The 15,865-nt window shown below is 37.9% G+C and overlaps 1 protein-coding gene across 6 annotated transcripts in view; it reads left to right on the top strand.

Annotated features, from left to right (window-relative positions):
• kif26ab (kinesin family member 26Ab) overlaps positions 1-10,915 on the top strand; it is a 73,297-nt gene extending 62,382 nt beyond the window's left edge. For 3 of the 6 annotated variants that reach the window (XM_046855711.1, XM_046855714.1, XM_046855715.1), the window contains 8 exons: positions 226-409; positions 2,674-2,833; positions 3,187-3,349; positions 3,637-6,952; positions 7,171-7,364; positions 8,076-8,132; positions 8,415-8,565; positions 8,658-10,915. In XM_046855711.1, coding sequence (XP_046711667.1) covers positions 226-409; positions 2,674-2,833; positions 3,187-3,349; positions 3,637-6,952; positions 7,171-7,364; positions 8,076-8,132; positions 8,415-8,565; positions 8,658-8,836 — 4,404 coding nt within the window. In that variant the 3' untranslated portion in view covers positions 8,837-10,915. The remainder of the gene's footprint in view (positions 1-225; positions 410-2,673; positions 2,834-3,186; positions 3,350-3,636; positions 6,953-7,170; positions 7,365-8,075; positions 8,133-8,414; positions 8,566-8,657) is intronic. The other 3 variants (XM_046855712.1, XM_046855716.1, XM_046855713.1) reach the window with 2 other exon arrangements.
• Positions 10,916-15,865: the final 4,950 nt, after the last annotated feature.

The raw sequence follows: 15,865 nt of genomic DNA, 5'->3' as shown, positions 1-15,865 counted from the left end.
AGAGATATTGGAAACAGAATAAGTTTAAAACATGTATTAGAATTTTTGTAATCATATTAAGAAATGGATCTTTTGATCTTTTACAATTTTTTTGTAATGCACACTTGTTAATCGACTTTGTTTATTTTTATGACGAATTAACATTTGTGATATAAATTAACTTTCATTTTCTCTTTAGAGTCTGCAATAGTATTAATGTATTTATTTTTTTGCAATTGATTCCAGCTTCAGAATCACAGTGAGTTGCGGGCCCCCACTGCAGAAAAGGCAGCTTTCTTTCTGGATGCAGCCCTCGCAGCACGCAGTACCAGCCATCCTGATACAGATGAGGAGGACCGGCGCAACTCGCATATGCTCTTCACTCTTCATATTTATCAGTATCGAATGGAGAAGAGTGGCAAGGGTGGAAGTGAGTATTTCTGTGTGTGTGTGTGTGTGTGTGTGTGTGTGTGTGTGTGTGTGTGTGAGTGTGTGTGCATGGTTAATTGAACATTCCAGCTCTGATGATCTCCCTCTGTGCAGTTAATTGATAGGCTGCATTCCATTTTCTTTTCTTTCTCCCTTTTCATGCTTACAGAGGTAGAGAACTGCATTTCAAACTCATTAATCTAATAGCTAAGATATTACAGACTAAATCAGAGCTACCGTCCCATCACCCTTTCATTTTTCTCTCAATCTATCATGTGGAAGGTAAATCACTCGGGCCTGCTTTGACCACTTCATTAAACTTTAATTGGAATTTTAACAGACAGTAATAATTCATGAGCAGCTAATGACCACGATCATAATGTAGAAGTACCTGTCACAGTGCAATGCTGCAATTCTCATTAGCATAGGGGTAAGTGCTGAGTATTTGACAACAGCGGAAAAAAATTCTGCACTGTTGTGTTAAATGGAAACGGACTAGCTTTCAACACTATAACAGCACTCCCTTTCTCTGCCATTATGTGAAACAATGTACATGTAGCTGGATTAACGTGAGGCAGCTTCTACATGAACTTATTGTGCCACTCTGAGCAACTTTATGTGACATGCAGAATGACAGTTATAATGCCGTGACAAAAGGTAATGATAGTTATTGAAAAGCTTTTGTGCATTAAGCTGTAGTGCACTACAAAATGGTGCCATTTGTGACACAGACAATTTTATCTGACATTTCTTTTACATCATTACATTTGCAAGCACACAGCAGTACGAGTTTAACATCTAGACCAGTGGTCTGAGATGTTTATATGTTCATGGATGATGAGTTGTTTGAACAGACAAAGACTTATTAATAAAAGCATGACTAACTTCAAATGTTTTGGTGTTTTATATACAGTGGTCCCCATGAATTTTGGACGCACCCCCGCAGCCCCAATGGTACCTTAGTGAATTCATCTAGACCAGGGGTGCACACACTTTTTCAGCATGCGAGCTACTTATAAAATTACCATGTCAAATTGATCTACCTACTATAAAAATGCATAAATAAATATATATTTTTTAATGTCATGCTATCTACCCACATTATCTTTATATTCGACCAGTAGATCTCGATCGACGTTTCGGGCGCCCCTGATCTAGACATTGTCGCTTTGATACAATAGGGTTTTATAATGTTGTATGACGTTTGTTAGTGAAAACATATTTTAAAATGTTATTCCTAATGTTCCTGAACATTCGGTCCCACTGCGGATTCTCCGGAATTTTAAGATAATCCGCAACTTGTTGTTAGTTAGGTTCCAAATGAAAACCCGCAAATTTTCCAAGCCACGAGTTCCGAACCACGAATTATCGGCTGTTGACTGTATAGCTGTTTATTTGGTCAGTTTGACTCAGATTTGTATATAAACAGACTGTAGATTATTCAGGAATAAATCACTGCCAGTCATGCTAGTCACTGACCTACTCAAAGAGTGTGTAAATGTCTGCTGCTGTGTACACTTCTCAACATTACTTTAGAGAAGGAGTGTTAGTGGTATGTTATTATCTTGCTTTCACTCACTCAAACTCCACTGTGGGATGGGATCTTCTGTAACACAGTTTCATAAAAACAAGCAGAACCAATCTATACCATTGATACTGCCAATTGAACAACATTATTCTTAAGCGTTGAATCCTTTTTTATTACCTGCAGAGCTTTTGTTCTCCTGTTAGTGTTAGTATTTAGTACTGTAATATCAGTGTCCTGAATGTTTCATGTTGCACTTGTGGTTTAAATATTGAACTGGAAAGCCAAATCAATAACTATGTTATTGCTAATTAAACACCATTATTTTTCTGGTTTGGATTCTTTATTTGTTACTTTAAAAGCTTTTGTAATACAGCAGCACCAGTGGACAATAGTGAGACACCAAGTACTGTCCCTGTAGATTTTTGATCCAAAGCCAATTCTGCTATAATTAGAGAGATGGCACTTTACACTGTTCACATTGTGCTCAGCCATGTTGATTAAATCACTATGTAAATGAGGAAGAGACCTGGTAGTTGAACTTTTGAGTTAAAGGGACATTTCAGAGGCTTTACTGTTTGTAGGAATTAAATTACAAGTTTTAACTTTGCCTTAAAGTATCCTTTTACACTCTGAATACTGTTTTGCCTGATATCCTTCAAAAATGTTAACAGATTTTTTCTTCTTTTTTTTTACTCTCTTTGTTTTGCTTTCTCTTCATCTCTTCTCCTCCCTCTCAGTGTCTGGTGGTAGAAGCAGACTGCACCTTATAGACTTGGGCAGCTGTGAAAAGGTGCTTAGTAAGAGCAGGGATGGAGGTGGCGGTTTGTGTCTCTCCCTCACTGCCTTAGGCAATGTCATCCTGGCTTTGACAAATGGAGCCAAACATGTACCATACAGGTAGGGGAAAGCTACTTTGAATCGTGTAAACATATTTTTTTATTTAGCATTTCATGAAAAGGCATATGAGGTTTATTGTTATTCAATTTTCCAACGATGTTACAAGAAAGAATGAACACGTAATCAAAGCTGACAGCAACAAGATTACACACGTTGAGCAGTGTTGACAGGTTTACTATCAGCTCTGTATGCTGCTGATGTCATTTGTTGGGTATAATGTTACATTTGAACCTGTTCACATTATTTGATCATCTCAGGAAGTTTTAGGCATATTGCCATTGTTAAAACAAACAAAAAAAGACTTAAAATATTTGAGAAAACATAACTAACTAATGTTTTTTTGTATTATCTAGGGATAGTAAGCTTACAATGCTGCTCCGTGATTCACTTGGAAACATCAACTGCAGGACAACAATGATAGCGCATGTCTCTGACTCACCTGGTCATTATACTGATTCACTCACCACTATCCAGCTCGCCTCACGCATACACCGCATGAGGAAGAAAAAGTCCAAGGTCAGTAGAACCTTTAGTTAAAATCAAACTCCTGTAATTTGCATTCAAGTTTGTAAGTAAATATAAACGTAAATGTGGAAATTTCGAGGACAATAACATATAGAAAAATTAGACTACTAACAGTAAGAAACTGGTACTTGGTATCAGATTACAGATATTTTATTTACTAGAAAATCCAGAATAGATATAAGTATAAATAAAGATTACTTTAAAATGACATAGTCATGGGCAACCTTTTTCGTATAATTTATGCTAATTTTCTAATTTTTGCTTAATTTCATGCGTAGTATGCATCCAGTTCCTCTGGAGGTGAAAGCTCCTGTGATGAAGGGAGAATTCGCCGACCCCCACATTTAAGACCCTTCCATCCACGGACGGTGGCCCTGGATCCAGATCTACCTTTACTAATGAGTGATCCAGATTACTCCTCAAGCAGTGAACAGTCTTGTGATACTGTTATTTACGTTGGCCCTGGTGGTGCTACAATTTCTGATCGAGAACTCAGTGACAACGAAGGTCCACCGGCCTTTGTTCCTATTATCCCATCCCTTAACAGAAAACAGCGTGGTAAAGAAGGGCCAACGGACCAAGACCATTTTAAGTGCAACACCTTTGCTGAACTTCAGGAGCGACTGGAATGTATTGATGGGAGTGAGGAACCAAGTGCTTTTGTTGGTGAAGTTAGAGGATGCCAAGTAACTCCTAAGATGGATATTATCTCACAAAAGCCCAAAGAAGGGTCTTTTTCAGTTACATTCAATGCCTCTACCAAAACATCTTCTTCTCAGCAGGACAACATATTGTGCAAACATCCACTTACTGCTCACAGTAAACTCCTCGACAGCCCAAAACACAAATCCAAAAATGAACATTCCAAATTGCAAAATGCTTCAGATGGAGATGTCCCTGTTGCTGCCTGTTGTAGAAAGTCAGATAATGCAAAGGGGGTGGAAACAGATAGCTTAACTGCATGCTCCCCTGGAAATCAAGATCCAGCAGCAGCATTTCAAAACTCAGAGCCAGTGGTGAGAGAAAAGGTATTCTTCAACAGGAAACAACTACCCAAACCTGCTCCTCCACCCCCCCAACCAAGAGACAGTACAAAGGATAATAGTGAATTAGAAGAAAAGTGTGCCGTAAGGATACCACCCATTGGAATGAGCCATCAGGTACAGAAGCCATGTGGTTCTGGCAGCAGCTCTCCTCTTTTGAGCAGGGTGCATCATCTAAACCCAAAGACCCCACTAGAGGTGTGCCAACTGTCCACACTTAGGGAGAGGGATATACTAAGGACTACAGTAACTCTGCAGCAACCAGTTGAGCTCAATGGAGAGGACGAGCTGGTATTCACCCTTGTAGAAGAACTATCAATTGGAAGTATTATGGACAATGGAAGACCGTCCAGTATTATAAGCTTTAATAGTGATTGCTCTGTACAGGCCCTTGCTTCAGGATCTAGACCAGTAAGCATAATTAGCAGCATCAATGATGAATTTGATGCATATACATCCAGTGTGGGTGCCTCTCAAGTAAATATTGAGATGGTAGCACCATTTCCAGAGGAAACGTGTGTCTCCTTAGACAGCCGTGGTTCTTCCATCAGTTCTTGGCTTAGTGAAGTGAGTGTCTGCACTATAGAGAGTGAAGGAGCACAATCTGCAGATGTTTTCCTTCCTGATGGTACCCAAATTGAATCAGGAGGTACATTTTACCTTGATTCCCTTGGCATGTTCCAAGCCAGTCCCCAGAAGGAACCCCATAACTCCTTAAATGATAGTGGCTTTAGTTTCTCAGAGCTGGATAGTGACAGTGCTACATCAAGTAAACTTTCACTCAGTAAGTGCTCATCCTCTCCAGAGTCCACAAAAGTGTCCATCAGGAATCATTTTAAAATGGCAAAACCAAATAGCATTAATCAATCTCCAACCCAGACTCTGCAAGACCCATACAGTGTCCACTGCAGTCTTCCCAGGAAAATGAAACCTACCTCATCCCCAATCCAGACCAGTAGCATCAGTGGGAGCAGTAATGGTAGCAGTTGGAGACGTGAACCAATGAGGCTAGAGGGGAAGTCAGATGACCCATGGCATCGAAAAGACAGTGTGCCAGAGTTGCCTGTGGCCTCATATTCAAGTCTTTCCTCTAAACAACTAAAAAATGGAGTAAGTGGCATACCCACTAGAAAAACAGGCACAGACTTTAACAGTATTTCACGAATTCCCACAACACAGGTGTCTACTTCATCCCAAAGGGTGGTAGATGGATGTGAAAAATCCAGCAGCATTAAAAAAGTGGAGACACCCAGCAAAATGCCACAGTTCAGAAGAGGTGCAACCACGCTTGGGACTGTTCCTGTCATTCATACATCTATTGATGTCAAGGTTGGTCTTGACATTGGTTCATCAGGTAGCTGGAAGTTTTCATCTTTGGAAAAAAATGAGAAAGCAAATAAGCAGGACATTGTTATGCTGCCTGGTGGTGTATTACCTCCTCCACCTCCAGTGCGTAAGTCCAGTCTGGATCAAAAGAATCGAATCTTGCTACCACCAAGTGCCTTAAAATCTGCCTGTGAGACAGGAAAGTCACTGGTACTCAGGCCTGCAAAGTCAGAGGATGAAAATGATCTGCGGTACAGAGGAGACTCCCACAGTTTAAGAGCATCCAATTTGAGATTAGATCATAGTTTACTAAAAGCAACATCAAGTCTTAAATCCAGAGGAGCAAGAGGGGAAGCTGGGCAGATGTATGGAAGCCAGGTATCACTAGAAAGGTCTGACAGTTTAACATCTTTAGGATCTAAACCCATGCTCAGTCGAGAAAACAGTGGGGCCAGCCTAAGTGGAAAGTCAAGCAAATCTGTTACTAAATTTGGCTCACCAGTTGCCACTTCTTCCCCAACTACTACCTCTCCAAATATTTCTGTTACACAGTTGAACATGGGAAAAAATGGGCAGATCAAAAACAGCCTTAACGCAAGACCAGTGCCTGTAAATGGAAACAAAGCTCGCACATTATCTGCAAGCAATTCCAAAGCCCTAAGTTCCTCAACTAAGTCTCTGACAACATCTGCAACAAGGAATGCTAACCTCCCACCTTCAGGAAAGAGTGCATTACCTCGTGCAGGCACTGGATGTAATGGTAAATCTACAAGGGGAACTATAATGGGTACTAAGCAAGCCATGAGAGCAACTAACTCTCGAGTTGGTGAGCTGGCATCAGGTAGTCCTTCTGGAAAACAACCAAGAGGATCTGGCGATTCTGACAGTGGGAACGACAGTGGTGTGAACCTTAATGAAGACAAGCATACACCTATCCCCATCCTGCCTTCTCCTTATAGCAAGATCACTGCTCCAAGACGTCCACAGAGGTATAGCAGTGGGCATGGAAGTGACAACAGCAGTGTCTTGAGTGGAGAGCTGCCCCCGGCAATGGGGCGAACTGCACTGTTCTACCACAGTGGAGGAAGTAGTGGGTATGAGAGTATGATCAGAGACAGTGAGGCCACTGGAAGTGCCTCTTCAGCTCATGATTCTATGAGTGAAAGTGGGATTTCTTCCAATATGCGACTTAGGAGCTCGAAGCCACCCAAAAAGAGATCAAATGGTGAGTAGTTCGCATTTAGCTGAAAGTTACCTAGTTTTTTTATATATATATAATTTTGAACCTGTTTTGAACTGATTATTAGTTTGTGTAAAACTGATAAATTTTCATATATATTTATATGTAGATAAATCTCTCCTCTGTGATTTTTTTTGTACATTGCTTTATTAAAGTTATTGTTTGTTCTTATCTTACACTCTTCATGTAATTTGTCTTTTTAGGCATTCAGAGGCGGCGTCTCATACCTGCTCCTTTACCTGACACCACCTCACTGGGAATGAAGACCGGAGCCACAGGCCAGTGGGTGGACCTGCCTCCTATATCTGGCCCATTGAAAGAGCCATTTGAAATCAAGGTATATGAGATTGATGATGTAGAGAGGTTACAGCGCCGGAGACAAGAACAGCCAGCAGAAGTGAGTAAATGAGCCATACATTTAAAATTTAAATGTATGTCTCTGTGTTTTTTTCTGTTATAAAGTAGAGTAAAGGAATATGAGACCATGATGTTGACCTGTTTCTATTGCCTCAGGTGAGGCACTTGATTTGTTGGCATTTAGGGAGAATTGATATTCATTGCATCAGTTTGATACTATACATCAATGTTTGTATCATAAGCAGTATTGTAACAAATATTTATATAATTATTACACAAGGTGGAACATCTTGAGTAGCCTGTTATATACCTCTGACCCCATTCCTATTGAAGATCTTTGGGATGACTGCACCCGAGACTTCCTCACCCTACATCAATATCTGACTTTTATGGTTAAATGATAGCAAATCTCCACAACCACAATTCAGAATCTAGTGGAATCATCTTCAGTGACATTCAGCTCAGGGCTCTGTGCACAGTGTACAGTTATCATGCTGGAACAGGATTGGAACTTTCAGTTTTAGTGTAGTGCGTGCTTTTATATTTGTGGCACCAGGAAACGTTTACATGTGGGTGTGATGGTCAGTTGTACATACATTTGATCATATAGTGTATAACCCCAAATTAAGCAAAAATAGTTTTGTTTACCTAAAACTTGTTTCTAATTACACACAATACTACGTACATGTTACACTATGCATGTTTATTTTATTACTTAAATAATTAATTCAATTATTCATTCATTCAATAGAGCTCATATTTGCACTCTCCTGTTTTTCTACAGCAGTCAGTTCAGGATGTTGATAAGGTATGTTTTTGTTCATACCAAATTCGTGTAGCATGATATAAGTGTTAAAAAACAAGTGAATATATAGTTCATGTTATTTTATTCATCCTGTTTAATTAATTATTTATTCCTGTATTCACATACCAGAAAAATTGTGTTCACTAATCAATTTCATTCTAGTTTAATTCACTAGTTAGTCTCTAGATTTTTGGAAATATAATTACTGCCAATCTCTGCAATCAACTCTCTCTCTCTCTCTCTCTCTCTCTCTCTCGCCCTCTCTTTCTCGCTCGCTCTCTCTAGGGTCTGCTGTATTTTAACACAAAACTGAAGGATGTTGAGCGGCGGCAGCAACAGATCAGAGATCTCAGAATTAAATATAATACTCTAAAGGAAGAACTGGAGGACACCAAAGCCAGACTGATGATGGACCCCAGAAAGTGGATTGGAGAGTGTGAGTTTTATAGTTAATCATTTAAGTGTTACACGTGAGTCAAGTCATTTAAATGTTCTCCTATAAGTAAAGACTGATTGTGGCCCATACAGTTGAGGTGGACCAGGACTTGGATCCGGAATCGCAGGAGTACTTGGAGGCACTTGAGCAAGTCACGAGTGAACTGGAGTACTGCGTCAACCTATGCAAGTCACGTGTTATGATGGTGACCTGCTTTGACATCAGAGTAGCATCGGAGATTCAAGAAGGACCGCGAGAGGTGGAGGTATGAAAACAGGATGGAATCGATGTAGAGATAAATGACGAGGTGTAGAAGTAAGAAAGAATCTTGAAAGTCTGAATGGAAGGAAAATGAAATGTAGCAGCCAATTCACTGATACGAAGAACTAAAAAAGACAAAGATTACACTTAAAAGACTGGAGCACTGAACACTACATAGAAGAGGATTGTGTTATCTTTGAGAAATGACTGGTACTGGTAATATAGTGTGCCTCGCTCTGTGTAATGGATTTCAGATGAAAGAAAAAGCAACAACCTGATATTTTTGGATCATCTAATATTGAAACAAGATTGTCATCATTCAGCCAAGAGTTTTTTCTGCTATACCACAAAAGTGCCTTTGTGATATAATTTCAATCATTATTTTTTGTATTGGTGCTAGTGCTCTAACCAGCATACCTAAGCCAACCCTTAACATATTACATTTAAGAAGAATTTTTTTATATTGCATTGTATAGTGTATTTATATGATTAAACAGTCTGTAAAATACCATTTTTTGTGAGAATATTAAAGGCACGAGGAAAAGTGAGCAATAAGCTAATGTTATTGCATTTTTCTAGACATTGCCGTTCTCCTGTACTATCACCTTTTCGCATTTTGTCATCCAACCTCTGGAGCCTTATGTTCTCTTTCTAGTAACTATGTGTGACTTCCTAACTTACATATCAAGCCAATCTGTGATGTCCTTTAAAGAGCTATGTTTGTAATACTGTTGTAAGTCAACCACTGCCAGCCTCGGTTGAACCCACACTTAATATAAATCCCTTCAACTTTGACTCAGTTGCCTTGTGTAATTTAAGGTAAAACATGACACACAATCATAATTGTATAAGAACACAGTCTAATATGAGTGATGTATTGCATTTGGTGTTCATTTGAAGTCCCTCCTAGTCTTTCTTTATTCGATTTGAATGTACATAAGGATTTGAAAAAATAAAAATAAATGCAATGAGAACCCAAAAAGCAAAGCCCAAAAGGCGACTTATCTAGCTATTTATCTAATTTGCAGTTTAATCCAGTCATTTTGCATGACCATGCAGTGCAATCTGATTTAAAAATAATGTTAGCTCTGGTTCTTGTTTACATTTACTGAGACTGCAGCAGTGTGAATTCATCTTTGGGCTCTGTAGACTAGCTGTTATTTGCATAAATCAGCTCATGAATCATGCAGGCTGACAGACTGTGCAGAGTTCTACGAAGACTGAGATGTCTCCTAGTAAGCACCTAATCTAAAAATAGTTTGAAATACATAAGAAATACTGATCATAACCGTCCATTGAAAATAAGGAACTGAAATATTCATCATTTCCATTGTTATAAACCATGTACTGATGAAAGTGACGATACAAAACTGCTACTGCTACAGGTCTTTTAACATTGTTTTAATGAACCACTGTGGATAAGATACACTGGAGTACTAGTGCCAGGCATTGGTTCTATGCATTTTTGTAACGTTCATGTAGAACCCAAAAATGCTTTTGCCTTTAGCACAAATGCACTGGCCTTATTTGGACTTTCTGAGCATTTCTTTCTGCCTTTTAATCTTTACTGATTAACTAGTCTAAAACTCTTACAAATACCTCTATACTCCTGATGTCATGGAGGCAACTGTACAAGTGTAGTTTGTCCACAATGGCTGTTTGTTAAATGTCTTTCAAAATATATTCGTAAGCGACTTTTGCATACCAGCATAATTACGAAGGCGGTTATCAGATCGTGTTAAAAAACCTTTTCCTTGTTAACCTTTACAAGTATACACACTCAGGCCCTTTCTTACAATGCTGCATGAGATTTTTTTTTATTTCTTAGATATGTTCATGTTCATTTTTACATGTATTTTTTAATGACAATGCTGGAGTTCACTGTCATGGCAGTTATAAACATGAATTAACCAACTAACACCAAACAAAACTTTTTTAATTCTAAATGTATGTCATATTTCATATCAGATCATATTTTCTAATGTTTTTCGGTTTTTGTAACAGATTTTCACACTGTGTAAAAAATGTATGATATGGCAACTTGGTATGACTTTTTTTCTGTTGTGAATAAAAAACATGTTCCTTCTTATTGTCGTGTGCATCTCTGTTTTAAATACTATTAAGCAAAATGTCAATGTGCTTTTAAGTTGTTAATCTTAGTTCCAAATATGTGCAAATAAAAGGTTGTGTGCAAAATGGAAAAAAGAAAAACCCTCAGTTTTGTAATTTATCGAATGATTGGCTACAGTGCTGTGGCACATTGCAAAGCAGCATGCGTGTTACTCACACTGTAGGAGAAACTGGACCTGCTATAGCTTAATATAGCAGGATTAGATGTGTGACATTAAACTAGAAAATAAGTACAAGTGTATACATATATATTTAAATACAGAAGCTTATCTTATATGATCTCATTTGATCATTGATACCTTGTACAGTTGTAGTGTAAGTGTTGCAAGGAGTCTAAGACTAAAACAGATCTAAGACTAAGATCTATAATAGTTTCTCTTTACTAATCTCTTCAATCATTATATATGTATTATTTTTTATCACACACATTTTAAGACATATAGCAGCACACGTGCTCAGTAAAGAATAAGGGTAATGGTAGATAATCCACAGGTGTTGAATAAGAAAAAGTAGTGAGTGCTGTGCATGGTCATTAACTATGCCAGCAAAACCATGCATGCATGCACACACCACAAGCTACCCTGTCACCCCATAATCCTGTTGTGCTGCCACCTGTGCTAACATTTACAAACAAATGCACTATTTGATTGAGAATCCACTCTTGTATGCACATACACAAACACATACACACCACAATGTTTAAGATGAGAACCATAAGACAGCCAGGTTACAGAATCCCAGCTGAGAGATTCAGTCCAGTGCAGAACACAATATGTTCTTGGCAACGAACCTTAACTGCACAGTCTAATTACTGTATAATGTGGTCTTCCCCATTTATCCGATTATGATTATAGCGCTTGCCAGAGTTTCAGAGGATATCCTCACAATGTGTTCTAATACATTTCAGCAGAGCTGCTTAAATTTTGACTTAGGCTGCATATTGCTAGGTAATCCCCTACTTACAGAGCAAATACAATAACCCCAGCCTGTTCCCATCTTTCCCTCCTCTGTTGATTTAATTTGATTGAAAACAGAGCATACAGTAGTAATGATTTGGCGGCTCTGTTGGAGCATCTGGCTTCTATATTACTAATCAGATCTGTGGCCTTTAGTCTTGCTGGCTGTGAGTAGTTTTTGACAGCAGGCAAGAGAATTGTATCCTTCAAATGACAATGATTAAAGTGTACATATTATAATTTAGGGAAATATCTAATCTCTGACATGGTTTCATTTTGCCTTTGTCTTTGCTTGTTATTGTCAACATAGCTCACTTCAATATGGCAGAAGCACATCTCCAAACATTCAACATGCCACTTTTTTAAGCATTTGGGTCTCTTTAGCCTAGTACACAATGCACCAATCTTTGAGCAGATTTGCCTGGCAGCAGCACAAACTAGTGATACAAATATGACGTTCAAATTGTGGATTTGCCAAAAATCTGCTGGGGATTGTGGAACATTTCTGCTTCCATGATGTGTGTTCTGGTGCAATTTGAGGGGTTCTGGTTTTCTTGAGGAAGTTCAGCTTACAGGGAAAGGTAATAAGTGCAATGGTTTGAGAACACCATGGAGACACTCCCTACTAGCTGTGAGTTGTGATAGATTGTCACGCTGGTAGATCAAGGCTTTTTAAAGACAACTTTGACCTTGAGAACCTCTGGCCTCTCCTGTGGTGAGAAACATGAGAACAGTGCACTGAGGAAGAGTCCAAAGAAACCTAATTTCCTGCAGATTTTGTCAAGCTGAATCATAATAACTGATTAAAACCAAGGACATGACGTTGTAATTTTACTGACGTTTTGTACACTAATAACTACTTTTTATTGCTAATGACATAACCAGGTATACTTATTCAATTGTATGGAATTATACTTTTTTTCAAATAAAATGTAACAGCTCACAGGACATATAAAAAGATATAAAGCACAGCATATACTTACATATCTGGCCCCATAAACCAAATATTATTAGCAATTGATAATTAATTTCATCCTATGCGTTTAGTCTTGAAAATTAGATGCACTCTGTGCCTTTTTTAACCCAGTGCAGTGAGTGCATGGCCCATAAAGAGGAAGTGATCTTTAGATTTACTTCCTCCAGTCATTTCTAATGAGCAGAGCTACCCACACCTTAACGATGCAGGGTCTCTCATTTGGTCACTCCCATAAAAATGCATCTTTGATTTGTAGAGGAACCTAAACCAATCACTATATTGCTTAGGGAGATCAAGGAGAACATTATCACCCCCTGTGTAATTTATTTTGGTTTGGTCCTGACATGAAATATTCATGTTTTAATTTAGCCAGGTCCTTATTTACTCTACATCCTCAAAGGTTATTTTTGACACCTTTGTTTTCTTCCATTGCATGGTTTGAATATTTATTTGCTTGTTTTAAATGGCTTCACTGATTGCCTCCCAGGGAGTTCACCAAATTAATTTAACATTTCATTTAACCATTGGAGGACAATCAGCCTTTGTAAAATTATATATATAGCCTTTGTAAATTTTACATATATATATATATATATATATATATATATATATATATATATATATATATATATATATATATATATATATATATAAAATGTTTGGAATATAGTTAATGAACAAACATAATTGCTTTTCATTTATGAGACTACATGTGCTGTTCTGGTGTTGTGGGGATATTTGTGCCACCCACTGTCTTAGCGAGTTAGAAGATTAAAAGAGAATTTATGAGTGCCCTCTATTCAAGGGGTTGTGCACTTGGCCCAGGCATTGTTAGCAGGCCTGCAAGACTAGCGATTTACAACTCTGCAATCAGACTTAGTTCACCTTCGATACCAGGGACCGGCTCTTTTAAGGGGAGCTATAAACCTAACCAAATGCTGCCACTTACTCTAAGTAATTAAAACAACCTGGTTTGGAAAGAGACCTTAAATTACCTGAGTATGTGAGTGAAATTTAACACATTGCTTCTCATTGCCTTCAAGGGTGCTGTAACTATTGACAAACCTTAACAAACACACACATCATTATCCAGCAGTTCCCAAATTATCCTTTTGAACTGCTTAAGGCATGGCCTTCTCATGGGGCTTGGGGTCATTCAACGGGCTTTCAGTTTTGGGAGATTGGGAAAGGGGAATTGAAGCAGAGTTTTTAAAGACCACTGACAAATGATTGATTTTGTATTATGAATAGGTTTACAAGAAATGAGTTAAACAAAAAAAGCAGTAATATAGGGTCTGTATCATTACCAGCTGGATTTAATTTGTGTAAATTCACTTCATGAGTGCAAAAAACAATGGTCCAAAAAGCATAAATGATAATAACACAGCTACAGTTCAAAAGACTATTCAGAAGCCAATGCCAGACGCGAATTTTAACTTGCACATTCCTCTTTACACAATGGTCTTGTTTGTGTATGACTCTGACAGGTCTGCTGTGTGTAGTACTGGTGTTTGCCTAGTCACCACCCAGGAGTCTGGAGTAATGGAGACACACAGAAACCACGGGACTGATCGGAGCTGACAGCAACCTGGCAGCATCCAGGCAGGCTGGGGCATCCTCATCATTATCCCCTCTCCCACACCCCATTGGGCTCCATTGTAAAGCAGGAGAGGAGCATGCTGGGTGGCCAGAAACAAGTGACCTCGATAAAATTAAACCTTAATAGTCTGGCAGAATTAGGTTTAATGGACTGCAAGTGAAACAAACTTGAATAAATACAGTATTTGTATTATGATTGTGCTTGATTCAAATTAACTTTCTGATCACAATTGTTCCGATAAACAATAGAAAGAAACATTACATCACTATTTACTCCTTTAGAAGCAGTTCACACTCCTGTTTAGAAGAGTTTGTGGTAATGTATTTATGGGGATCTTAGTAGTTTTGCTAATGCTGGTCTATTATGTCAAAAAATTACCTCTAAAAATTATGGTTTTGCTTTATTGCAATGGATATAGTTTATTTCTCTACTGAGCATAGCACAATTCTTACACTGGTGTGACTTAGTTCTCATATGATATGAGATATCTGCATATCATTGTATTATTGTATCAATATGCCAGAGCAATCATCTTAATCTGATTATTATATATTACAAATATGATGCAATCATAGTGAGGGTCTTTATGCTAGTCTTATAGTCATGACGGACCATTGTATTAGTGATATAAAGCTAGTAACTGCCATTTAATCACTACTTAGCTTTATGCTGTCATCATCATTTTTGGCCCTGTCTACCCTAAAGGGACATAAACTAACATTATTCTGTTATGTGTAAGCGCATCTATTCTATTATGTGAATGAGTAATTTTGTAGCATATTTATTTGTGTTTTATAACAATATAAAAAAATCAAGCAACAGTGTCAACTACAAGCAGAGTGTTTATACATTAAAGAACTGTAATTTTTAAGTGAACTGTGTTATAAGTACAGCTGGTCTAACATGAGCTGTTAATTTATCCTTGTTTTGTATAGTATGTAATAAATATTTTCTTCTTTATAAAAGGCTAATTCTTACAAAACCTTTCCAGTGTGCGCTTTCGGTAATTTATATCTGGACAATAGGTTCATGTTAAAGCATTTGTTGTGTATCTACGTCCTTAAGATAATTAATTTATTTTCCTTCAGAAATGATTCCAAATTTACATAGATAAAATGCCATTGTCTATATCGATGCTAAGAAGACTTATTTAAAGCAGGGACATTAGGCAATCAAATTTTTTCAAATAAGATCAACTAAGTCAAGTTTCTGAGTTTTGCACATAAAATAATACTTAATGCTGCTTATTGCATAGTTTTAACCAATCACAACATATTCTCAAATCCTACAATGACACTCTAAATCATATGACAAGCCCAAATATATGGTTTCATGCCAGCTCTTCTACTCTTACAGCGACTCTGACTCCATCAGGTC

The sequence above is a fragment of the Silurus meridionalis genome, chromosome 8 (genome assembly GCF_014805685.1).
Source record: "Silurus meridionalis isolate SWU-2019-XX chromosome 8, ASM1480568v1, whole genome shotgun sequence".
NCBI classification, from domain to species: Eukaryota; Metazoa; Chordata; class Actinopteri; order Siluriformes; family Siluridae; genus Silurus; species Silurus meridionalis.
Note: the sequence above shows the minus strand (reverse complement) of the source record. Positions and strands in the feature narration are given on the sequence as shown.